This window comes from Oncorhynchus tshawytscha, linkage group LG03 (assembly GCF_018296145.1).
Source record: "Oncorhynchus tshawytscha isolate Ot180627B linkage group LG03, Otsh_v2.0, whole genome shotgun sequence".
Taxonomy (NCBI): domain Eukaryota; kingdom Metazoa; phylum Chordata; class Actinopteri; order Salmoniformes; family Salmonidae; genus Oncorhynchus; species Oncorhynchus tshawytscha.
The window spans coordinates 51,924,832-51,952,052 of record NC_056431.1 but is presented as its reverse complement, the minus strand read 5'-3'; the positions used below and the strand labels follow the sequence as shown (position 1 = coordinate 51,952,052).

At 43.3% G+C, this 27,221-nt stretch overlaps 2 protein-coding genes across 2 annotated transcripts in view; one reads left to right on the top strand and one right to left on the bottom strand.

Moving 5' to 3' along the window:
- Positions 1-1,704: 1,704 nt before the first annotated feature.
- On the top strand, positions 1,705-4,333 carry LOC112245801 (translin). Its single transcript, XM_024413969.2, has 6 exons — positions 1,705-2,011; positions 2,266-2,376; positions 2,743-2,839; positions 3,051-3,166; positions 3,425-3,504; positions 3,630-4,333. The coding sequence occupies exons 1-6, from the start codon at positions 1,948-1,950 to the stop codon at positions 3,846-3,848; spliced, it is 687 nt and encodes a 228-aa protein (XP_024269737.1). The 5' UTR covers positions 1,705-1,947; the 3' UTR covers positions 3,849-4,333.
- A 5,210-nt stretch (positions 4,334-9,543) lies between these two features.
- Positions 9,544-27,221, bottom strand: part of LOC112238651 — a 48,888-nt gene continuing 31,210 nt past the window's right edge. Inside the window, exons 4-8 of the mRNA XM_024407208.2 lie at positions 16,412-16,610; positions 14,392-14,593; positions 11,673-12,271; positions 11,365-11,510; positions 9,544-10,678 (exon numbers count right to left, since the gene is read on the bottom strand). Of these exons, the coding sequence (XP_024262976.1) occupies positions 9,859-10,678; positions 11,365-11,510; positions 11,673-12,271; positions 14,392-14,593; positions 16,412-16,610 (1,966 nt within the window). The 3' untranslated portion in view covers positions 9,544-9,858. The remainder of the gene's footprint in view (positions 10,679-11,364; positions 11,511-11,672; positions 12,272-14,391; positions 14,594-16,411; positions 16,611-27,221) is intronic.

Here is a 27,221-nt window from a genome sequence, read left to right as displayed (position 1 = left end):
CTGGATCCTGGACTTCCTGACTGGCCACCCCAGGTGGTAAGAGTAGGCAACAACACCTCTGCCACGCTGATCCTTAACACTGGGGCCCCTCAGGTGTTTCCTGACATGAGGCTAAGGCTAGTAGCATAGCGTCTCTCTCCATTGAATACAGGCAGTTGACGTCAACAACCCTCATTGAATATTCAAATAACTACAATAATGAGACGTATCCACCGATCCTAAAGGATCCGCAGCCCCCATTCCCTCTTCGTCGACAACGATTCAAATGGTTAACAAGGAGAGATCGATCATCTTTGGTAACAGTCGTTTCGCGCCAAACTGCGCATGTGTTGGCTGTCAACTCAAGCACTAAGTAGCTGTGTTCGAATACCTACACTAACATACTGTATACTTAATGAGTATATACTACATACTGTAACGAAACAGCAGGGAGCAGGTCTCGAACCCTCGACCTTCAGGCCCGAGGTCCGGCTCGCTATCGACTGTGCTGCAAAAGTATGCTAGTGCAGCAGAGTCGATTTCCGCGCTTATAAACCCAGGTCCTTACAATACTATTAGTTGATTTTAGTATACTGTAAACTAAGAGTATCGTTCCAGTTGAGTGTACTAGAGCTTTGACTGTCTACCGGAAGTTGATGCTGTTGCTATGTAATGTCTTGCTAGCTTGTTAGCGTAACACATGACCAGCCAGACATTTTATGATTTTGGGTGTGTTCGTAAATTCAATCTGGGGTGCCAGAGTGTGCTCTGGGCCTTCCTAAATCCTGAGAGCTGTCAGATTGTCCATTTGTAAAATTTGGACGCTCTGGCCAGCTCTGGCCCGAGGAGTAGGTTTGATCTGAGCGTTCAACGGCAGTCAAGCACCCAAGCCAAATTCATATTCACAAATGTAAATTTACAAACAAAACACCACATTTGATTACCTTGCAAAAATAAATTGAACAATATTTTAAGACAATTAAATACTAAAAAAAAGCTGTTAGAATTATAAATGTGTGTATGTCCCTTAAGGTCCTTGTATAATGTGATATTGTACCCCGGGCCTAGCCCACATGTCCTTTGTATTTTCTTTGTATATGCTTGTGTTCCCCATGTACGTTTTGAATCGATTTGTTAATAAAAAATAAACTAAGTATGACTATTCGAACACAGCTAGTATGTATTTGACAAAGATTAAAACGTGTCAGTGTGTCACTTTCACGAGGTGGGGGTAATAACCATGCTGCTGCTCCAGTTTCAACTGTTCTATGGAACATTGACCTGTTCACCGGACGGACGTGCTACCTGTCCCAGACCTGCTTTTTTCAACTCTCTAGATACAGCAGAAGCGGTAGAGATACTCTTAATGATCGGCTATGAAAAGCCAACTGACATTTACTCCTGAGGTGCTGACTTGTTGCACCCTCGACAACTACTGTGATTATTATTATTTGACCATGCTGGTCATTTATGAACATTTGAACATCTTGGCCATGTTCTGTTATAATCTCCACCTGGCACAGCCAGAAGAGGACTGGCCACCCCTCATAGCCTGGTTCCTCTCTAGGTTTCTTCCTAGGTTTTAGCCTTTCTAGGGAGTTTTTCCTAGCCACCGTGCTTCTACACCTGCATTGCTTGCTGTTTGGGGTTTTAGGCTGGGTTTCTGTACAGCACTTTGAGATATCAGCTGATGTAAGAAGGGCTATATAAATACATTTGGCTCGAAACTATGTTGTAACTTTAGATTTCTAGAAACATTAACAACTAAGGAATCATTTTTTACTTCTCTCATTGACTGCTCAAACCCGGGCTTGGTCTGCTTTACTTGGTCTGTTTCCCAAGCGTTCCCAGAAATCTCGCGATGTTGCGGCTCTGGGTTTAGAAACTGTGGTTTAACTACCAACTATTTTGATTCATTTTGCAGAAAGAACCAAACTAGCATATATTTTTGCAAAATACTTGTGTAATATGTCTGTGACGGAAATGTTCAGCTACATTCAGGCTTTTCTGAGTGCGGATCAAGAAATAAGAGGTAATCAATCAACAGGCTGCTTGCTAATGTTTTTGTCAATCGAGCTAGCACCGAACCACTCGCAGTCAGTTATACAGTCAGTAAGGTTTGCATTGAATATGTGAGGAATATAATAGCATCCATTAAATGCACTGTATGTTCAACACTGTGTGCAAATGTATGTATTGCTAACTAACGTCAGGGCCGCTGATAGGACACATGCATGCATTTCGTTTCTTCAAAATCATAACTACAGATGTCTTGCTAGCTAACAGCGGACGTTCTCTTGCAGGACATAAGAAAAGTGGTACAGGTTCTGGAACAGACGGCGAGGGAGATCCTCACCCTGCTCCAAAGTGTCCATCAACCATCTGGCTTCAAAGAGAGTGAGTGCCCAATAAGTTAGTTATTCATTAGTGAACCGTAGCAAAACGTTTTGGAATCAGTTAAGGTAGTCCCTAACTTGTTGTGTTCCGGTTTCTTCTGTTTTTAGCCTAGTGAATACGACTCTGGACTATCACTTATGGTGGCTTACCTTCCTGACTGACTCATTGCTTTGCAGGTCTCCATCACCTTGACGTAACTGTTTCTGTTTTGTCACTCTAGTTCCCAGTAAGTGTGTAATTGCTCTGGAACTGTTAATTAAGCACAGTCCGTATGTACTTTGGAGAGCTCAAACCAAAATTCCCCCTGGAACAGCATTACAGGTAGCTACGTAAACGTCTCTTTCTTGTCCCCCTGTCTGTCACAAGTCCCCAGTAAGTGCACAAAGGCCAAGGAACTGTTTTGTACAGTCAGGACGCAACTTGGAGAACTCAAAAACAAGTTCCCAGTGGAGCAGTACTACAGGTAGGCCCTACACATGGGTGAATCTAAAGTTGGCTACTTATTCATAACTACTTATTCACAGTTCCCGGTCCACAGAATGAAATTCAAGGGAAATTTCAAGTCACTGTATTACCATGTGAAGAGATGGAATGATATTGTCTGCGTGTCTTCTCGCCTTGTTATTGAAAGGACAATCTAACACGTAATTTTCCATCCTCCACTCTGCTTCTAGGTTCCACGAGCACTGGAGGTTTGTTCTGCAGCGCCTGGCCTTCCTGGCAGCGTTCGAGGTCTACCTGGAGAGTGCGTGTCTCATGACACGCGATGAAGTGGCACAAATACTAGGAAGTAGGGATCAGTTCATTTTGGTGCTTTTTTTAGCTTGCCCGGTTCCCCCGGTGGATGGAGTTTGAACATTTTAGACCATTCCATTGGTAAATCTCTTCCCACCATGAGCACTAGGCAAGCTAATACGAATGCACCTATTGCCTTGAGTTGAGCTTTTCTTAAGGGAATGGGTGCATTCGCAGACTGTTTCTCTCAGACAGTCAATCGGCAGTCAAGTAGTATGCTGTGGTGGTCATACATTTTCCCTATTTCTTGCAGTCGAGGTGGTGCGAAAGAAGGGATTCCACCTGGATGTTGAAGATTACCTGGCAGGTGTGCTGATCATGGCCAGTGAACTGGTGAGAATGAATTATGTGGCTTCATAAATTCTATAACATCAGACAATACCATTTTCAATAATATATGATTACGTTTTGGATGGATTATTTACATGTATAAACTCATCTGTGTCTGTTCTCTCTAGTCTCGCCTGGCGGTGAACAGCGTCACAGCAGGGGACTTTGGCCGCCCCCTCCGAATCTCCAACGAGCTGGACTCTGGCTTCCGACTGCTTAACCTCAAGAACGACCCCCTGAGGAAGCGCTACGACGGCCTCAAGTACGACGTGGAGAAGATAGAGGTGGTCTACGACCTGTCTATCCGTGGCCTGACCAAGGAGCAGGAGGCTGGGGGAAACAAGTAGAGCTGTTGGGTGTAGGGCTGGGGCTCTACCCTAGGCTGGCACCTGACCTCTCCATAACTGGGACTGTGGAGTCTTGACCTGCTGAATGGCAGGAATAGGAGGTCTGTGGCCCCAGTAGCCTAGGACAGACTTGTGCATGTGATGAATGACAGTCTTGTCAGTGGGGTTTGAAAGCCTTTGATATAGAGGCACAGTTTGAAGGGGAGGGGTTGTTCCAGTTTGATTACTGGTGTTTGGAAATGTTCACTGTAATATCCAACATCATACTGTAATATTCCTGTTATTATCTTTCAGTGGTTTTTGCTGTTCATACATTTTGAACTGATGTTTTGTACTGGTATGAATTATTGTTGTTCATTTCATTTAAGGGGGGTGATGACTGGGTGTAAACCTCCACCCAGAAGAAAAGAGAGTGTTAACTACCATGTTTAAGAAGCGCTTATTTTGTTTTAGTTCACGAGCAAATAAATAATGATTTTGTGCCATTTGTCTGCCAAAAGCCACGTGATATAACATAGGAATTTTCATATGGCTAGTTTGGTCTCTGATTGTTCTATTCAGGGTTTATATCTCAACATGTTCAAAAAACCAATCAACAAAACATCAGAGGGAAGCAAGGAGACTAGGGGAGAATCTCAATTGCCTACTCCTTGCCTCCTTCTCAAAACCCATTGTAGGAGAAGGTCAGAGGGACGGCACCTCTGGCTGTCTCATCCAATGGGTTTTGAGAAAGAGGCGAGGAGTAGGCAATTGAGGTTCATCCTAGTAGGAGAGGACAAGATGAATCACAGGGAGATTCTCATTTGGTAAAAAGACCATCCTCTCCTCGATGACTCAGAAACCGATAATTGGTCAGGAGAGTGTCAATTTGTTAGTAAGCGAACGGAAGTGTCCTCCCCTCCTTGATTTTTTATTTCACCTTTATTTAACCAGGTAGAACAAGTTCTCATTTGCAACTGTGACCTGGCCAGGATAAAGCAAAGCAGTGCGACACAAACAACAACACAGAGTTACACATGGAATAAACAAGCGTACTGTCAATAACACAAGAGAGAAAAAAAGAAAGTCTATATACAGTGTGTGCAAATGGCTGAGGAGCTAAGGCAATAAATAGGCCATAGTAGCGAAGTAATTACAATTTAGCAGATTAACACTGGGGTGATAGATGAGCAGATGATGATGTGCAAGTAGTGATACTGATACTCGATAACCAACTTTCGTTGAAGATAGTCATGTTTATCCTACCTGAGTCGTTCGCGGAAGAGTTTTGATATTTGCCACACCCCTTTGAATCAGCTGTTTTGTTGGAGGAGAAAAAATTGCCACGTTTAAAAACGATATGCTACTTATAGTTTTATCTATAAAATGTCTGCAACAACTAGCAAAATAAATGTTTACTACTTTACACCTTTTGAGAATCCTCTGTAAACGTAATTTGCCTGATGACCCGGTTATGGACAAGGAGAGTCTCAGTTCATACAAATGCATTTGTTTCCACATGTACTTGCCTCTTCTCTTTGATTACCTTTGATCTTTTTCAAAAGGAGGAGAGAGGAGTTACCTTACCAATGGAGAATCTCCATAAGAAAGAGCCATGGTGAATCTCAATTATAGTATTTCCTTTATTTCCTTGAAGAATCCAAGGGGAGTAACCCCAGAGCTTCTGCTCCAATGCGCATATTTTCTTACATTTCTCAATTGCATTGTTGGGAAAGAGCTCGTAAGTAAGCATTTCACGGTAAAGTTAACGCCTGTTGTACTCGTTGCATGTGAGAAGGCGAGAAGAAAGCATGTGAGTAATCAAGGAAATACAATTGAGATCTATCCCGGTTTAGGTTAAAATGGTTATTGACGTCTGCTAATGGCGTCTCATCACTCAGCTATGTACACAGCAGACATGGAAGTGTCAGCTGGAGACAGAGGAAAATACTGTACTTCATTCATGGAAAAGCTTTGTCTTAAAATATAGATTTTGATACGTTGTTATGGCCACTCTCCATGCATCTACTGCATATGTACGTTATTGTAGTTAATGTATTGTGGCACTTCCTATGTGCATTTTTTTATTTGTTACTCCTTTCAAACAATTCCACCTGATTTAAAGGAATATTGTGTCTTTTTTATGAATTTGAAAATGTTCCAAATAAATATTTCTACATAATAGTATGTATTGTTTTTTTTTGTCCTATTTGGTGTCAAAGAAGCACTTTTCACTGAAAAGGGAGACTTCTGTCCAAACAACATGCTACAGTACATGTAAGTCCAATTGCCTTGTACCTTTTCTGAACGAACCAAGCCTTATTTGCATAAGAGAACACCTTGTTCACTATTTCAGAATATCACTTACCTCAAGGCACAGTGGATGCCAATGGATAGCAATAAGTGGAAAGAAGTTACGTACAAAGACATATGTATTTAACATGTCATTTTTTAATATAATTCACAATATCTTACATAAAGGAAATATTACATTAGGTCTTTAAAATACAGAGGAAAACATTTGACAGTTCAGCAGGTCTAGGATATTGAAAAGGGCATTTTCAAACTGTTACACAGCATCAGTCTTCTCATATTCTGCACGGTAGTAATCATTTAGTGGAACAAGATGGAACAGGAAAGAATTCTAACCATAGTAATAGATTGGGATTCTAGAAATAGAATGATATTCTAATTCTATGATTGTAAACAGGGTAACGCCATTGGAAGGTGATGAACAGTAAGAGACAGGCAGTAGTCTACTCTGTACACCATTCTCTGCCCCAAAGTAGATTCACTACCTCATTGACATGTGCTACTCCTGGACTAGACCTAATCAGACTGAACAGTATACATAGGTTAGATTTAGATGATAAGTATTGCCTTGACCTGCTGTGTGTAGTCAGCTGTGGTCTTCTACGTTTCCCTAACATAAAGAGTTCTGTAAATAAACCATACAACAGACAGAATAAAGCTTTTTGAATTCATGAACTGCAGATAGCGTTGTTGGAGAGTGACAGTTGCACCATTCTCTGGATCTAGTTTGTAGTCTTAATTATAAAGTGCATCAAACAGAAAGAAGGGCCTTTAGATTCAGAAACATCAGACACAAAAACACGTTAGAAGTAGGGAAGTCACACTTGAGATAAGAGCTCAGGTAAACTATGACGTAATAATGTAGTAACACTAGTAGCCAGATTGAGTGATAAGTATTGCCTGTAAGGTCTAGTCTGGCATCCAGATTGGTAAATGCAGTGTTCAGACTGGTATAACCAGGCTATATGTCACTTTTGCTACCTAGGGGCAGAGGGCTGTCTGACTCGGTGACCATCTCCAGATACTCAACGTTTTATCAATGTTACTGTGACTGACAACAACAAAAAATTATTTTTGTTAATTTAGAGTGAAATAAATACACAAGGCACAAAAGCTCATAATTTCCCCATCTGCTTGTCGTGGAACGGAGCACTGTGGGGACATTTGAGTGGAGCTACTGTTTGCTTTAGCTACTAAACTCATGGTCCAGGTTGACCAACCAGTGTTTGAGGCCTTTCCACCTCCACTTTGGCCAAGCTCTACTACCACATTCAGTTACAGGTAAAGGCTTTTTCGAGTATGAATAAGCGTTTGGAAAATACTGGTTGGGGCAAAACCAGGCCTAGGATTGAAGTTCAAGTGCACATTATTCTAGGGTAACTTCTGTGGCTCATTTGTGTCTATAATATCACTGACACTCATAGGTGGTATAATAAGCTCTCAATTTACACCAATTACAGTCTGATCAGATGTAAAGAAACAAAACTAAATAGCTAAAATTGCACAAATTATTGCTGCTTTGTGACTTGAACCCAGCCCAGTGATATAAGTACGTCCACCCAATGTGTCTGAAAGACACGGTCTGCCTGGCATCCATAGTACTGTAGGAAGTCTCATGGGGTAGTAGGGAGTTTTGAGTGACTTTCTTATTTGGATGCCGTATAGCTGCTCTTCTCTCCTGGCAGTGGACAGTGCTCCTGACACAGAAGGTAAAAAAAGAGGGAAGAACCCAGTGCTTTTGACTTACCTTGGTCAGGTAAACAAAAAACTAAAGTTCCTGTCTTTTTTTACTAAGTCCCCATTGTATAACTTAACATTGTTTTTCACTCATTTGTGCATTTTCATGAATACTACAGAGTAAACCTTTTCATGTTTTTTCAATCTTCAACTTCAACCATGCTTTTCAGCGCAGACACCTTGTTAGTCAGTATACTGAAAACAATTATCTATTCTTCTTTAAGAGCAAACCATTTTGACAATCAAGGCCGGCAGTGTTCCCAACCAACCATGTGTCTTTTTTGGTCATCCAAGTGGCTGATCGTTTTTTGACAGAAGCTAAAAACTACACTGAACAAAAATATAAACGCAACATGTAAAGAGTTGGTCCAATGTTTCATGAGCTCAAGTAAAAGATTCAAAATCATTTCCATATGCACAAAATGCTTATTTCTCTCAAATTCTTGCCACAAATTTGTTTACATCCATGTTAGTGAGCATTTCTCCTTTGCCAAGATAATCCATCCACCTGACAGGTTTAGCATATCAAGATTAAACAGCATGATAATTACACAGGTGCATCTTGTGCTGGGGACAGTAAAAGGCCACTCTAAAATGTGCAGTTTTGTCACACAACACAATGCCACAGATGTCTCAAGTTTTGAGGGAACATACAGTTGGCATTCTGACTGCAGGAATGTCCACCAGAGCTTTTGCTGGAGAATTTAATGTTAATTTCTCTACCATAAGCTGGAAGTATCACAACCACAGACCACATGTAACAACACCAGCCCAGGACCTCCACATCCGGCTTCTTCACCTGCGGAATCATCAGAGACCAGCCACCAGGACAGCTGATGAAACTGTGGCTTTGGACAACTGAAGAAATTCTGCACAAACGGTCAAAAACTGTCTCAGGGAAGCTCATTTGCGTGCTTGTCCACACCAGGGTCTTGACTGCAGTTCGGCGTCGTAACTGACTTCAGTAGGCAAATGCTCACCTTCGATGGCCACTGGCACGCTGGAGAAGTATGCTCTTCACAGATTAATCCAGGTCTCAACTGTACCAGGCAGATGGCAGACGTGTGAGAGAGCGGTTTGCTGATGTCAACGTTGTGAACAGAGTGCCCTAGTGTGGAGGTGGGGTTATGGTATGGGCAGGCATAAGCTACGGACAACGAACACAATTGCATTTTATCGATGGCAATTTGAATACACAGACATACTATTACGAGATCCTGAGGCCCATTGTCGTGCCATTCATCCCCCGCCATCACCTCATGTTTCAGCATGATAATGCATGGCCCCAAGTCGCAAGGATCTGTACACAATTCAGCTGAAAATGTACCAGTTCTTCCATGGCATGCATACTCACCAGACATGTCACCCATTGAGCATGTCTGGGATGTTATGGATCAACGTGTACGACAGCGTGTTCCAGTTCCTGCCAATATCCAGCAACTTTGCACAGCCATTGAAGAGGAATGGGACAACATTCCACAGGCCACAATCAACAACCTAATCAACTCTATGCGAAGGAGATGTGTCGCTTTGCATGAGGCAAATGGTGGTCACATCAGATACTGGTTTTCTGATCCATGCCCCTACCTTTTTTTTAAAGGTATCTTTGACCAACAGATGCATGTCTGTATTCTCAGTCATGTGAAATCCATAGATTAGGGCCTAATGAATTTATTTCAATTGACTGATTTCCTTATATGAACTGTAAAATCTTTGAAATTGTAGCACGTTGCTTTTATATTTTTGTTCAGTGTATATCTTCATACATTTCGTTACAATATGGTGCACTTGTAGTTTTCTAAGAAAAAAGTGTTATCCTCATCATAACATTGAACCTCACAAGCCTCAGACAAACCCCATCCTAAAACTTCAGAAACAATTGGTCCACCAGAAGCATGATCATTTGTTTTTGCAGGAGTAGTACATCTATTTACACTGGTATCCCGCCAAAGAGTAAAACGGTGTTCCTCAGCGTTCGGTCTCAGGACCTGCCCTGGTTTGTGTTTATCATAATATTGGGGAGCGCGTTACGCCTCTTCCTCCACGGTCCCAGGTCACGGGTATACCTCTTGATCTGCCGGAACCACTGCTGCGTGCGGGATTTGTCAGATGCCCTGAAAACAAAGGCCTCCTTCCGTATATCCAGCACCTCAAAGGTGTCCTCACAGTCAGGGTCGGCCGACACTACACAGTTGGCCAGGCAGATGGGCTCCCTGAGCACAGTGAACTTGCCGCTGCTCTTGTCTTTGATGAGCACCAGCACACCATCCCAGACACCGTGCTCCTGCTGCTCCACCTTAGCCCCGCCATCTGTCGGAGACAGCCCCTCCCCAGGACGCTGTGTACGCACCATCAGCAGGCTCTGGACATTCTGGAACTTGAGGCCTTTACTGCCCTTCTTTACCCACTGTCCGTCTGCGGGCTGGGAAAGCTGCAGGGGCCCCTCCATGACGAAGCGTGTGTTCTCCCTGGCCCAGCCCACCGTCTTCATGGACATCTCCCGCATCTCAATGTTGATGACCTCACGGTTCTTGCGGCTGTCGCGGCGAAAGGAACGCAGCGACCAGGTGAGTGTTCCTTCCTGCTTGGTCTTCATGTTGATGTGCTCCAGGTGTGACTCCACGCGGCTTTTGGCCTCTCTGAGGCGGGCGTGGTCCGGGTGGCACTCTGTGGTGGCCTTGCTGATGCGGCTCAGCAGGAGGGGGTACTTGGTGACCCTCTGGAGGGGAGCCATGAGGAATGACCGCAGGTTCATACGCCGCAGGGCTGTATTGTCATTCTGGGAGACATCCAGGAAGATCCTGGGAGGAGAGGAGTGAGAGTGAGAGGGATGGAGGGAGAAAGAAAGAGAGAAAGTGAGAGAAAGAGAGAGAGAAGGTAGGGAGAAAGAGCGAGGGAGGGAGAGAGAGAAAGAGAAAGAAGGGCAAAGAATGATATTATCATACTGTTTAATTGCGATTGTAGGCCAGAGGTTCTCAGACCTAATTCTAAATTTGAAAGAAGTGGGAATCACAACCCACTGGGCAAAAACTGGTTGAATCAACGTTGTTTCCACATCATTTCATCTTTTTTTTCACCCAACTTTTAATCTAAATCCAATGACATGGTGACATTTTTTGTTGATGTCACATTAGTTGACAACTCAACCATAAGGAAATCAAAGCTAGACGTTGAACAGATGTTTGTGCCCAGTGGGAAGACAAGGCAGGCTGAGTCATTATGGGTGAGATGTGATGTAGTTGGCTGTGTCTAAAAAAAGTTATGACTTCAGCACTGTTCTCAAAATAGGACCAGTTATGAATTAATCATAACCTTCCGTCTTTTCCATTAAGAATAACACTGCGCAGTAGGAACTTATGGTTCAAAGTTACTGTTCCAGTACTCAGAGCACAGAAGAGTGCAAGAGCGCAGAGAATTCCTAAACAATACATTTTGTGTACATTTTATCTTACTCTCGATCTTGAATTAGGAAAAATACAGTCTTTACCTGAGCAGTTCCTTCTCCTTCTCCAAGGTGTTGAGCATGTTGACAGAAGTGGACTGCTGCAGGCAGTATGTCTGGAAGGCTGGCAGCATGTTGACAAACTCCAGGAAAATCTCTCCAATGCACACTGTTAGGAGGTCCTCATCTCCCTGAAAGGGAACAACAACAATGACAATGATTCCATTGATCACTGTGTAACCACAACTCAAAATCAGAGCCATGAATGCAAGGATTTGCTGCCTATGAGATTGGCATCATTTTAAACATTTGTTGAGCTGACTGGTGCTCTAGGTTCGAAAGTGTCACCTCACCTGGTCAAAGGCCTGATCGATGCTGTCCTGCAGATGTTCAGTGAAGCGTTCGTTGACGTCTATGAGCTCCTGAACGTTGCTGAACACCACAGTCAGCTGTTCTGAGGTCAGCAGCCCGGCGCTCTGCATGGGACCGTAGAACTCCTCCTTGATGATCCTCAGGTCCTCCCCGTAGCTTGACTCCGTGTTCAGGAACTCCAAGATGGCTTCCTTCCTCTCTGTCCTCAGCTTGGAGCAGCGCTCACACATACCGGTACCCTCCCCGTCCGTCCGGGCCACCCCGTGCCCGTCTCTCTGGCCACAGTCTGGGCAGGGTCTTTGGGCCTCCCAGGCCCGAAGGGAGTTAGAGGGTCTCTTCCAGCCGCGAGCCAGACAGGGTCCAATCCCGCTGTCCACCCGTTCTACCTCTGCCCCTCCGCTGCTGTGTATTCTCCGGGTATCTTCGTCATCGTCGCGGTCGTCACATAGGCCCACCACGCCGCTGTCGGCACTGAGGCTGCTCACAGTGCTCCAGCGGTTATGCCCAGCCCTTGTCACGCCCAGAACCCCAAGACGCTCCTCACCGCGGGGCTCAGAGCGCACCCGCACCGAGGCAGGTGCTATGGGACACACATGCACAGAAAGGAACACAGGTTAGACCAACTAATGTTTATAAACACACAATATGTCTATGGGCTAGATTCAAGTCACACGTCATTGTTAACAAGTGTACAGGAGGCCTCCCTGTCTCCAATCAATCCCACATTGTTGTAACGCAAAAGTTTTAAATGGATAACATGGTCAGATATGTAAAAAACAATCTTACCCCCACACCTCTAAGGCTTGACCCTTGTTCTAACAATAATGTCAGTAGTGTAAGGTCAACATTACTATATAGCAGGGGTAGGCAACTAGATTCAGCCGCAGACCAATTTTTGTTGGAACACAATTCTAATAATTTATACACTGCAAATTGAATACAAGTTGTTTTTTATTTAACTAGGCAAGTCAGTTGAGAGCAAATTATTATTTACAATGATGGGCTATCGGGGAACAGTGGGTTAACTGCCTTGTTCAGGGGAAGAACGGCAGATTTTTACCTTGTCAGCTCAGGGATTCAGTCCAGTAACCTTTCAGTTAACTAGTCCAACGCTCTAACCACTAGGCTACCTGCCGCCCCAAAAAGAGAGTGTATTTGAAAATAACAATAATTTCATACCTTGATTACATTGAGACGCGATCACAAACATTTTTTTAGTTGTGGGAATACTTGGAAACAGATGTTCTAAAATAAACACATTTTTAGCTGAATTCCTGTTAGCAATAAGGGAATTAGGGAGTGAAAGGTCACAAACATTCTGAGAGTATGTTGTTATATACCTCGGCACAGCAGCCCTATCCTGAAGAGACAATACTTGTAGGCTCCTACTCTTCAAAACAGGCCCAATCTTAAAATGTCAGGGTAAGTTAGTGTAAGGGCCTCTAAAGATTGCCATCTAAAATCACATGCGATAGCTAGCTCCTTTACAGTGATTCAGCTGGCTGCCCTGAACACAATCTGAGGAAAACAGAGAGGGGGGCTGAGGCTCTAAATATGAGCCCAGTGATTCAGAATGTTTCAATGGCAGAAAGACAGTCACACTGCAGTGTTGAGGTCCATAATGTAAAGCTGAGGCCAGCACTTTAGAGAGAGTAAGTGAGGTCATAGCCAAGAACAATAATGTTTGTGGCAGTGGAACTATTTGGGCGTTTGGGCAGCCTGAGGTTGGGTTCATGTGGGTTTTGGTTTCTTAATCTGGCTCATTGTTAGACTGTAAAACATGGGCTCCATGCCAGACAAAGCCTCTGAGAAGACTGCCCAAACGGTAAGTAGGATGAAAAGGATGTGTGTGATTACTTTTTGGGGTAGTTTTGTGGAATGGTGCGTTGTCAGAGGAATTAACACACGAAGAGAGGCTTGTGTTAGGAAAGACTATTGGATAAAGAGGAAAATGTGTGATTATGATGAAGTTGGAGTGTTGATTTGATATGGGTTGGACAGGGATGTTTGATATGTGCTAGACAGGGATGTTTAATATGGGCTGAACAGGAGTGCTTGAAAAGGGCTGAACAGGGATGTTTGATATGGGCTAGACAGGAATGTTTGATATGGGCTAGACAGGGATGTTTGATATGGGCTAGACAGGGATGTTTCATATGGGCTAGACAGGGATGTTTCATATGGGCTGAACAGGGATGTTTGATATGGGCTAGACAGGAATGTTTGATATGGGCTAGACAGGGATGTTTCATATGGGCTAGACAGGGATGTTTCATATGGGCTAGACAGGGATGTTTCATATGGGCTGAACAGGGATGCTTGATATGGGCTGAACAGGGATGTTTGATATGGGCTAGACAGAAATGTTTGATATGGGCTGAACAGGGATGTTTGATATGGGCTAGAGAGGGATGTTTGATATGGGCTAGACAGGGATGTTTGATATGGGCTAGACAGGGATGTTTGATATGGGCTAGACAGGGATGCTTGATATGGGCTAGACAGGGATGTTTGATATGGGCTAGACAGGGATGTTTCATATGGGCTGAACAGGGATGCTTGATATGGGCTAGAGAGGGATGTTTGATATGGGCTAGAGAGGGATGTTTGATATGGGCTGAACAGGGATGCTTGATATGGGCTGAACAGGGATGCTTGATATGGGCTGAACAGGGATGCTTGATATGTAGCTCCACTCACCACTGTCCCTGTCCCGACGCTGGCTGTGGAGGCATGCAGCTGCAGCGATCTTCATCTCCAGCTGTTTGCGCTTGGTTGCATCGGCCGGCATGGGGTCGCTGTAGTGGGGCCGGAGGCGGCACTCGCGCTGGGCCCTCACCGACTCGGCCGGCTCATAGGCTGCGTCTGAGCTGGAGCGCCTGCAGCCCAGGCCAGAGTTAAGCTGATTGGAGAAACACACCAGTCAATACACTGTACATGTCATCTGCTAGTGGCTGAAAGAGGCATGGTCAGTGTTGATAGAGAGAGGGAGACAGAGAGAGAGATGTAAGCGTCATGTGAGAGGCTATAGGAAGTGGGTTCACTGTATCATACACTCAGGGGCCTGAGAGAGCAATCTCTGTAGCATAGACTACCCCTGTTAATGGTGCCATCATGGGCTGAATTGCAACAGATATTAATCCATTCTGAACCTGATTGGTTTGACAGATGAAATGGTGTTTAACATCCTGAGACACAGACTGTACTTTAAACAGGACAGCTTTGACTCTGAGAGTCTCTCAATGTTGTATGTACTCAGACCAACAGACAGACCGACAGACAGACTGCCTGACCGACCGACAAAGGGCACACATTTGTTTCCTTCACGGAATTACTTGGGAAGCCTTGGAATGGAATGGAATAGGAATTCTAGGGAATAGGAATGCAAGGGAAACCTTTGAGGTTGTAGAAAATATCCCAAATAGCAGAGACAACAGGACAAGTCTATCCTTTTTAGATAAACAATGGAATTTCCCAACAACACATGCTAGATGCTGTTCAAGAATGGATTGGGTGGATTGCGTTGGTGTCTGTCAAATTATTCATGGTGGGCCTCATTATGGAACTATGGATCAGGTGAAAGGTCATCAGACTGACTTGTAACCGCTGAACCCTCACCCCTGACCCCTCAACTCTCTACAGACGCACATTCAGCATCATTAGGCGATTGACAGCATTGAGTGATAGCAGCTCATTGATTGACAGATCATCATTGATCGGCCCCCAAACTGCTAATGTCTAGATTCTGTGGTTCCTAGCATCCGCTTGATAAACAGCAGATAGCTGCAGACCATTACATGATAAACAACATTGCTGTGGATAAAAGGGCATTGGGGTAAGTTTTCATATTCAAACAAAACGAGGATGGGAAATAAGACTCATAGCTAAGGCTCTAGTATCGCACAGAACAATTAATGACGCAGTTCGATGCAGGTACTAATGAATTGCGGTTTGCCATTGCTGGAAACATGCACAGCCATTCTCCATGCATTTAATAAACAGTGCATGCAACAGCAACAATGACTATGAGCAAAAAGCAATGGTGGCATATACAACGTTAGCATTCGTTCTCACCTATAGCATCCTTCCTCATACAAAATACATGACGGCCATAAACCCAACGACCCTGGCTATCGATGCTGCTGCTGTAACCTCAACCCCAGCAGAGGCTGAGACGTGTTGCTCGGATTATAGCAGAAATTAACACAATGCACCGACAGCTACTGACGGACGGCTAGCGTCTGGATAGCTGCGTTGTTTCACACAGAGAGGACCAGACAGACAGCCGAGCCAGCAGAGCAGCATAGCACAGCACAGCACAAAGATTAGATGAAGAAGTCCAGTTAGTTACCACCATGAACCTGCTCTTCAATCCTCCCTCTCTGCTGACTCCTGTTCCCAGGCAGATGCAAAGCTGAGCTGAGCTGGGAGGAAGACGCTGAGGCTGAGGCTGGAGCTGCATACCTGCATGCCTGCAGTTGTCAGGGGCTCATCACATACATCTGCCTGCCTGCCTGGCTATGAATGTGTGTGTGTGTGTGTGTGTGTAGTCCGCCTGCCTGCCTGGATACGCAATCCCTCTATTCTGTTCTGTTCTTCCCTAACCATCCTCACATTCCCCTGTCTGTGTGCGTGCTTCAGCCCACTGCTATCCCCAGCATGTTGAGTGAGTGAGAGACAGAAAGAGAGAGAGAGAGAGAGAGGGAGAGATTCTCCTTACACATTCTGCAGCTAGTTCCTCTCCTCCTGCTCCTCCTGCTACAGGCTTGTCGCAAGACTCCGCTCCGCAGGCCGTCGTGGTTGTCATGGAAACAGCAGAGGAGTGACAGTCCGGTGGGGGAGCGGTGATGTCAGTGCTTTCGTCCTGGTCACCTGACAGCCTGACGGGGGCCTCCGCCGCTGCAATCTCTGCACTGCAGCTGGAGACGAGAAAGACGGGGGGAATAGGGAAAAAAGAGAGGAGAGAGAGAGAAAGAATAGAGATAAAGAAAGAAAGAGGGAGTGAGTGAGGGGAAGAGATGAGGGGTGTTAGAGATGGCAGAATGGCAGAGGATAGAATTATGATTCCTGGCACCTCTCTCCTCTCCTCCCACCATCCAAATCATTCAGTTTCATCAGACCTCCCCCTCCTCCTCTCTTCCCTCTCTCCCTCTCCTTCCTCCTCCTCTCCACCCCTCCAGGGACCTTTCCCCCTCCTCTCCTTCTTCTCTCCCCAGCAGAGGGGCTCAGGGGCTGGGTAATTTGACGCATCAATTCCCATTAACACCTGAACTCCTGGACCACAGGGCAGGATGGCAAGATGCTGCCTCCCATCACTCTACATGCATCACACATCTGCCTCTGGTTCCTTTGTGTGCCGACCAGCCATACTCCGAGCATGTGTCAGCCGTGTGTGTGCGCACCCAGGGACATTGCCTGCTCCTGAGCTCTCTCCACATAGACATGCATGTATGTGGGCATGCATACACGCATACGCACACATGTACACACACACAGACAGTATGAGCTAGCTGCTGAATGAACATTAGAACAGATCAGTCTGCCTTCCACAATCATGGTGTCTGTTCACGTCACATTGTGATTGACTGCACTATACAGACAATGGAGAAGAAAAATCACAATATCCTTCCCAAAGCTCCATTTAAATGTATCTCTCCTGGCAAGAAAATAGCCTAGCTATTTGGCCAGGGATGTAAACTGTACCCTAGCTATTTGGCCAGGGATGTAAACTGTACCCTAGCTATTTGGCCAGGGATGTAAACTGTACCCTAGCTATTTGGCCAGGGATGTAAACTGTACCCTAGCAATTTGCAACATTCTACATTTTATTCATTTCCATCAATCATCAGTGTGAAAGTCAATATTTACATCATGTTTGTGTATTTCAGGGATGGGCAATTTTGACGGAACTCATGAGGGGCCGCAGTGGCTCGTGGGTCTGCGTACCCACATCCATACCCACTCCCCTCCTTGCAAGCAAAACATTATAGCAGCCCCCCTGTGACAGTGAAGAGGGAAAAAAATATGTTTAAAGTAAATTCCTTGCAATTCTACACATTTTGCCACAGGGCGTAGAGAAAATGTTGCCGTTTTAAAGCAAGTCTGCTGAATTTCTACACATTCTGCCATGGGGTGGAGATAAAAATGTGCAGTTTTACAGCTAATTTCCTGCAATTCTACACATTTTGCCATGGGGTGGAGAGAAATGTTTGCAGTTTTTAATATGATAACTGATGATCAATGGGCCCCAGACCAGTCGGTAATTCGAACATGCTTACTACAAGTTTAGATACAGTACCTTCGGAAAGTATTCAGACCTTGACTTTTTCTACATTTTGTTACGTTACAGCCATATTCTAAAATAATTAAATAGGTTTTATAAATGTTTTATTAATTTATCATCAATCTACACACAATAGCCAATAATGACATAGCAACAACAGGATTTTAGACATTTTTGCAAATTTACATATTATATATATAAAAAATGAAATATCACATATAAATAAGTATTCAGACCCTTTCCTCAGTACTTTTTTGAAGCACCTTTGGCAGCGATTCCAGCCTCGCGTCTTCTTGGATATGACGCTACAATCTTGGCACACATGTATTTGGGGAGTTTCTCCCAATCATCTCTGCAGATCCTCTCAAGCTCTGTCAGGTTGGATGGGGAGCGTTGCTGCACAGGTGTTTTCAGGTCTCTCCAGGGATGTTCGGTCGGGTTCAAGTCCGGGCTCTGGCTGGGACACCCAAGGACATACAGAGACTTGTCCCAAAGCCACTCCTGCGTTGTCTTGGCTGTGTGCTTGGGGTCGTTGTCCTATTGGAAGGTGAACCTTCGCCCCAGTCTTAGGTCCTGAGCTCTCTGGAGCAGGTTTTCATCAAGGATCTCTCTGTACTTTGCTCCGTTCATCTTTGCTTATATCCTGAATAGTCTCCCATTCCCTGCCACTGAAAAACATCCCCACAGCATGATGCTGCCACCACCATGCTTCACCAAAGGATGGTGCCAGGATTCCTCCAGACGTGACGCTTGGCATTCAGTCCAAAGAGTTCAATCTTGGTTTCATCAGACCAGAGAATCTTGTTTCTCATGGACTGAGAGTGTTTAGGTGCCTTTTGGCAAACTCCAAGCGGGCTGTCATGTGAGGAGTGGGTCAGTCTGGCCACTCTACCATGAAGGCCTGATTGGTGGAATGCTGCAGAGATGGTTGTCCTTCTGGAAGGTTCTTCCATCTCCACAGAGGAACTCTGGAGCTCTGTCAGAGTGACCATGGGGTTCTTGGTCACCTCCCTGACCAAGGCCCTACTCCCCTGATTGCCCAGTTTGGTCAGGAGGCCAGCTCTAGTCTCATAACAAAGGGTTTACTGAATAGTTATGTAAATGAGGTATTTCTGTTTTGCAAACAAACCTAAAAACCTGTTTTTCGCTTTGTCATTATGGGGTATTGTGTGTAGATTGCTGAGGCACTGTAGCTGGCCGCTAGACTAATTTACCAATCTAAAAAATATTTGCTGACATGTGCCAACTGATTGACTGCTGATGCACAACCAAATTTCTAAATTGCGCCTTGTGTAATAATTATTCTAATTCGCAACAGAATGTTGAGACCCCAACTGAGTCCCCCCCATTAAAAAAATAGATATATATTTATATATTATTATTGGTCTACAAAAGAGGGGCTGGCCGCCCAATTGCCCATTCGTGGTGTATTTGCTTTGTCTTGTCATCTCACATCACGGCCCTACACTATTTCACAAACCCTGTCTCTCTAGTCCCATTTAACCTGCTGTACTGCCATCTATCTCTGGTCTGTCATGCAGAATAACATCTACTCTGTGAATTTGCATAATTTGTCCTCTTAATTGGTAGTTACACAACTCTGTGGTGTCCCTGTCTGAAGCCTCCCTCTCTAACTCAGAAAATCATTGCAGAAGGATTTGATGACAGGCACGAAGTTCGAAATTGAACAAACCCATCGTAGTTTAACCATGCCTGACAAGAATAGGCCCCCGAGAATGGTTCTCATCCGCTTCCTACGATCTACACCCCGGGACAAGGTACTAAAAGCGGCGCAAGAAAAAAGTGGTGTTCAGTGAGAAGGCAGCCGGCTGGACCTGTCCAAGGAACTAGCAATGAAGAGGAATACGTTTGCAATGGCGAAGAACCAACTACACGAGAAGAAAGTCAGGCATACACTGGCATTCCCAGTGACCCCGCTCTTTACTTGGAAGGGATTATTTTCACGGACAATGTGGAGGCAGAGAGATTCTTGCTGGAGCAAGGTGTTTAGCCCAGATAAAGAAGACGAGACAAGGTACAGCCTATGTGTTTGTGGGATTCTGGGGAGTGTTGCTACAGTAATTTAGCCTTTCAAGCGTCTCACGGCCCATAAGGAATTTTGAGTTGAGACAGCAGGTTATCTTTTGCAGCATCAAAGACAGTTCTGTGATGATTAACTCATTGAGAAGCAACGTTACGTTCCTAGTTGTTTTGTTTTATTTTGGGATTGGTTTTCTACGTTTATTTACACTGTTTTTTGTACAGCTAGAGCATATATAATGTTATATATTGATGTTCATTAGAGTTGTCACGAGTGTTAAATGGGACACTTCACGCTCACAGGCTATAACTACTCAGCGCAAATATGGCTAATGGTTATGTAAACATAATCTCTTGGACTATAAAAGGTTGTGGTAACCAAGAAGAGGAAACGATTGTAACATATTTAAAATCCAAACAGGCAGATATTGTGTTCATACAGGAATCACATTTAACAGATACAGAGGCACTGAAATTTAGAGTAGACTGGGTTGCAGAAGTTTATCATAGCTCATTTAATTCCAAACAAAATGGGGTGATTATTCTGATTAACAAAATAGTTAATTTTGTAATTTTGAAGCAACACTCTGATGAATTTGGCAGGTGTATCTGCATTGAGGCTCTTATAAATGGGATTAAGGGAGTATTATGCAACATAAAAGAAGGAGTATCCAGATTATGAGGTCAACTGTACTGGGAAATATGGAGGGGCAGATCGTCCTTGCTGGAGACTTTAACCAAGTAATGGACAATATGATTGATAGAAGTACATGTACAAGTAACTCCACACCAATGGATAGACTTGCAATACTTATGCTAGTAGAAGATATGGGCCTTAGAGACATATGGAGATTAGTCCATCCTAATGATAGAGAATATACTTTCTTCTCTCACTGTCATAACACACTCCAGAATAGATTTCTTCTTGATATCTCATTTCATGGTTAATAATGTGATTGATTGCAAGATTGGGCCCGTTGCCCTCACATATCATGTAATAGTAGTGTTACATGTTGATATAAACTCCGAAAATGTGAGGAAGGGTAGATTTAGCCTCAACACCATTCTATTACAAGATGAGATATTTACCCAAACACAAGCAGATGATCTTAGATCCTTTTTGAAATCAACATAGGGTCAACTGAAAAGGTTTCCACAGTATTGGAAACCTCTAAAGCATATATTTGAGGGAAAAGAATAGCACATGAGTCCAAAAAAGAAGAGAGAAGGGGCTGAGGCAGTAAAAAGATTAGAATCTGAGATATGTGGCCAGGAAAGGGATTTGGCAAGACATTTCACAGATAGCACATTTCAAACTGCCTGCAAATAGAAATTTCAGTTGCACGAAATGTATTTAAAAAAGGCAGAATATGCACTGTTTAGACTTAGAACCAGTTTTTATGAGGGAGGTGAGAAGAAAGGCAGGCTACTAGCAAGACAACACAAAATGCAGAACACTTCTAATGTAATTCCATCAATAAAGGGCAATAAGATGGTGACCTCATTGAAAGAGATAAACAGTGTGTTTCAATGTTTTTATGAAAATTGATATTCATCCTCCTATTCAGAGAGCCCCATAGATATGGATACTTTTTCATCTGGTATAGAATTACTTAGATTATCAGATGGCCAGGTACAGGACCTGCACTATACTATAACAGAAGTATAAAGTTATAAGAGATAATTGTTTTCCATAACTTTACACAGTGAGTAATAACCGCCCGAAGTGAGTTCAGGAGTTGTGCCAGCCTGCCAGAACCGCCCCTTTTGAGCAAAAGGTGTAAATGATGGGATACGAATTATCACAGCGTTCCAGAAAAAGCGTGAAGTAAAGTATCTTCGAAAGTGAATTTAAGTAGGACCATCCTGTTACTCTGCTCAAACCATAATATTACACTACTCTCATCACCCCATTTGGGAACCATCAATACAGATGGCTAGCCTATCTTCAAATAAGCATCTTCAATAGCGAATGGAAGAAAAATAAATTCTGTAGTTCTGTTCAAGACTACACGACAAGTCACCGCATACTGGACAACTACGAAAAAGGACAACAGTAGAGATGTTGTTGGAACCATTTCGGACAATCAGTGCCTTACAAGCGTGCCGCGAAAAGGCCCAACCCACTTTCCAAGGCTGCCCCGTTCACTGAGAGATCCCCGGCAAACCCAGGCATTTCACGTAAATAAATTCATGATTTCTTTCTCAAAGTGGGCGGAGGCTCGTGTGTAAAGTATATGGTTAGTGTAGGTGAGAGTAGTTTCTGAATCTGCCAATGTTAAGTGTCTCTGTCCCTTGCTCCCTCTCCATCTCTTCTTAACAAGTATCCATGTTGTTGTCATTCCGCTAGGGACCTGTTTTCAGCCAGTCAATAACCGGTGCAGAGTATGTATGTTTATCTTGTGTTTCCATTTAATTAGGCAGTAAATAAATAATTAAACCAATTTGTGTAGTACTGAATCATAAATAAGGCTCTGGTTTTTGCAGATGCAAGGAGATTACAACTATTCAGAATGGTGATATGATACGAGGTTATGATTAATAAATTGACTGTTTATAGATGTGATAGCTAAAGACCTTTTAGAGTTTAATTCGGGAGATGGTAACTCTTTCAAAGAACCCGCTCTCGTGGTGCCCCAGATCCTAATGAGTTCATTTTTACATGATTAATTTAAATCGGGTAACAATCAAACATAGTTAATTACATAAATAACAGTCTTCAGATTAATGTTAAAGTCAAGTCACAACAGAATATTCCAGACCGGTATTTTAAAACAATATGACAAATTAACTAAATACTTTTTGTGGGAAAAGAAAAAACCCAGGATTAATATGAAGAAGGTGTGCTCACCAAGGGATGTAGGAGGCTTGGCTTTACCATATGTTAAATTGTACAATTTATCATTTGAAATGGCTAAATTTGCGAAGCATTGGGGCAAAAGGGATGCTGGCTTGGATTGGATAAAAATAGAGTTTGAACTAAGTTATACTTTCACCTCTATTGATACTCTGTCACATAGTCTTACAGGGGAGAGGTTTGTTGAAACTCCCAACCCAATTTTGTTACCCTCAAAAGAGGTGTGGAGAACAGTACACAAGATATGTGGAATATCACATCTAAAACAAGGATACTCGTCATTGTGGCACAATCCTAGGCTTACAGATAGGAAAAAAGTCTGTGTACTGGAAACAGTGGCTAATGAAAGGAATTCATACTATAAGTTATCTGTACAATGAAGATTTTTAAATGTCATACTCAGATTTGGTACAAAAATATGTCAGAGACAAGGGACATTTCTGGAAATATTTACAATTGAGAGAATGTTTGTTAACCGGCTATCAACAACATCCAGGAAAGAACCCAATAGCTGAGTATTTGGAATTACCCAAACATAAAGCAGCCATTTTTTCCTCAATATGGGAAATTGAGGATGATACCTGGTTGAAGATCTTGTCCAGCTCAGGGAGGAACATAAGGGAAGCCAGGGGAAAACGTACTCAATATAAGATACTACATAGGTTTTATTGGACCCCAACAAGGCTTCATAAGATGTGGCTGACCAACAGTTCTTTGTATTGGAAATGCCAAAAAGACACTGGGACATTTTTACACGCAATATGAGAATGTACATTAGTGCTACCTTTCTGGAAGGATGTTTTGAAATAGCTGGAGGAATGGTTGGGGTTAACAATTCCAGTTTCACTGAGAAAATGTCTCTTAGGCGATAGAACAGAGTTACCTAATGTAACAAAGGAGGAATTTGCACTGATCACTGTTGGTATGGTTACAGCAGCTAGAGTAAGGTTCATGACACTCCTATTCTGAAACAGTGGATAGAATCAATGTTGGAGGTGGCATCTTATGAACAAATACTTGCTCGGATCACTGGTAGAAACAACAATTCTAGAAGCTGGATGCGTTTTACTTGTCATGTTTCTCAGACTGGGAGGTGATTACTTATGCTTGTGAACCCATTTAGTTCACTATTGTAGCTTGTGAGATACTGTTTGACTGTGTGCTATGTTGGAGGATATGTCTGGATGTCATGCTCAATGTTTTTATGCTTTACAATGTTTTTTATTTGTTTGTTTGTTTGTGGAAAAAATGAAAGAAAAAAAAACATTAAAAAAAAGAGTCAATTTATGCGTGATCCAAAAATATGGTTGAAGGCTTCGTATGGAGGGTGTGATGCAATTGTGGAGCCTCTGGAGGCACGCAGAGGCCAAATCAAGCTCTGTACCGCATCAAGGTGTGCCTCTCAAATGCTGTAACAATGCGGAGGGCTCCGTATAGCTCCACATTGACATGATTGGTTTATGGTAGGTGGGGGCGGTACATCCTATATAAACACAAACTCACTTCCTTGACAACTTCCTTCACAACAGCTCTGCTCTGCTAAGCGCAATAAGTATGAAAGCCCTGACGTCTGAGGAGGCTGCATCGCAGTTAAAACTGTACGGCCACTTCAGACTTCAGATTGACCACACAGAGCCTTTAATATGCGCTCCTCCGGCGTGCAGGCAAAATAGATCGTGCTGCAGGCAGGATAGAGAACAAAATACATGTTTAGAACTGGTAATTGATCGTATGGTGCAAGAATGAATGCAGTTAATTGATTATTGAATGTTATGACGGACATAGCTTTGTAGATGCAAAACATACACAACCTCTGCTCAGCAAACTCGGAACTCGAGAACGAACCGTTTGGGGTACTGCAGTTCGCAATTGATATTGTGCTTATCAATCACCCTCACTGCAGTCAAGCAATGCATTCCGCCAGGAGTCGTTCACAATCTAGTCCGGTTGCGGCCACAACTAGACCTTGTTTCAAATGTACCAATAAATAATTGTATTTGTATGCCTCGTAATGAACAAATGTACATTGTTTAAATCACTCTTTTACTACAAGTCTCAGTTACAAATAACAGCTCCAATAAGCACCTTAAAGCCAATTTATGCTTGATCTGGAATGGAGTCGGAGGCTCTGTATGGAAGGGGTGACACAATTGCCGAGCATCCGGAGGCATTAAGAGGTCAAAATGAGCTCCGTACTTTGAACATGCAGTGCCTTTTTATGTTGAACGAGGTGAACGAGAGGCTTGTAGAATCATGACTGTTTTGAGTTCATCGTTCGCCGGTAGTGGGTCCTGCGTGCTCTGGACATTACTGTCTCAAATGAATGAACGAAGGATTCGTTCTTTTGACTGAACGAGTTGAAAAGATCAGAGTCAGTAAAAAGAGCCGAACTTCCCATCAGTAACACACACCGGCACCATGCACGCACACACGAACACACACACACACCAACTGGCCTACACACTAGCAACACTCACACACACACACACCAACTGGCCTACACATTAGCAACACTCACTAGCATTTGCTAAAGTTTTGAAATCTTTCAAATGCAACAAAGCAAACTCTTTATCTTCAGACGATGCAGGTGCCATGGGCATAACATGAATAATTAATATGGCCCTTCTTTAGGGATGTGTCCCAAATGGCACCCTATTCCCTATATAGAACATTATTCCCATATGGCTCTGGTCAAAAGTAGTGCACTATGTAGGGCAGGGGTCCCCAATTACATTCAACATAGTTACAAATCATTTGTACAGTGCAAACTGACCTCAAGAATCCCAAACAGATTTAGCATTTGAAATGTTAAACCTGGATTACATTGGAATATGTTCACATATGCCACTCTGTTTATGTGTGAAAATTTGTGAGAACAGATTCCTAAATTAAAATCACTCTTGAGATGATTTCCTGGTGATTTTACAGTCCAATAAAATCACCTGCGGGCTGAATTTGGCATGCGGGCCGCCTATTAGGGAACCCTGATGTAGGGAATATTGCCAGAAAGAGGCAATAAAACCAGAGGCTGGTGCGTATCCTTCCTTCCAACTGGAATAACTTTCATTAAAACCTTTCCTTCCAACTATTACCTGTCAGCCTGTAGATGATTCATGTGGGGTAATAACCTGAAACGTAATTTATTAGCTCATGGACTGTGTATGATATATTACCTCTCTCTGCCTGCGGTACACTGTGCTATTGAAATTAGTATATAGTCGCTCCAGCCATATCATGTTTGTTCATAAGGAATCCATACTGTATATTCTAAACATGGATGGTGACTCTGTAATCTCTCTGTTAATGTCTTTGTGAGGAAAATGTGAGGAAAAAAACAACACACCACAACCTAACCTGTGTATTTGTCATGAGGAGAGAGCGAGAGCAACCACATCTTAATGCACACTAAGCACACCCAAGAGCACTGTTCTAGAACATCCCACCATTAATAGATTCCTGCTCCACCATCCCATCAGGTGTAAACTCCAGTATTGTAATTGCCTGGTGAAAAACCCATCAGACTAGCCACAGTTCGATAGCCATCGTGATCGTAAGTCTGCATGGGACACAGACGAGCGCAAACACAAGACTTGTTTAATGGAGCTGAGGGAAACAGAGTCGTTAAAACTAGACCCTTGGGGTGCACACATAACAATAGAAAATGATTCATTTTGAATAACCAACTTTATACTATTACAATATTCACAAAGATCACGGATATGTAACAGAGGTCATATTAAAACCCATTAAGAATACATTTTGTGTTAGAATATGAACATACTGTATATTAGTAAAATTTCCTACATACATGTGTTAATACACTTGGTAAAAGCTACCTCATCAATTCTAGGAATTCCTAGCATGGGGATGAAAAACGAATAAACCTCCCTCGGTCCCTTGTCCTCTGGTCCCTCTGTCCCATGTCCAACATGTGTAAGGAGTGTAGTATTTGAATGTACAGTACGTCACATAGCTTTCCTATCTGGTGAACACACCACCTATATAATATATCTTCTGTGGTATCATGCAGTTCAGTCCGCAGTCTGTATCATCCATCATCACCTCTATAGTACTCTCTGAGAGAGGTGAGGGACACAGTGATATCTATGGGTGGGAACAAACACAGAGGAGAACCCTGACTTTGACTGTCAGGGAGACAGCCATTTGTGACATGAGAGAGAGAGAAGAATACAAGGCTATCCATTTCTCTCATGGTCACCACTGACACGTACAGTCCTATAACTCTTCTCGAGTCCACTGCATCTTGTCCTGAGACATGGTTGTAGAATCCTATCCCAGTGAGCAAAACTGGTCGAAAATATGTCATTTAAACCATTTTTGTCAATGAAA

Bases quoted from the DNA above. Each gene is read 5' to 3' on its own strand.
- LOC112245801 (XM_024413969.2), top strand. From the start codon at position 1,948: ATGTCTGTGACGGAAATGTTCAGCTACATTCAGGCTTTTCTGAGTGCG. The intron at 2,377-2,742 runs GTGAGTGCCCAA...GTCTGTCACAAG, and splicing joins ACCATCTGGCTTCAAAGAGA to TCCCCAGTAAGTGCACAAAG. The intron at 3,505-3,629 runs GTGAGAATGAAT...TGTTCTCTCTAG, and splicing joins TGATCATGGCCAGTGAACTG to TCTCGCCTGGCGGTGAACAG.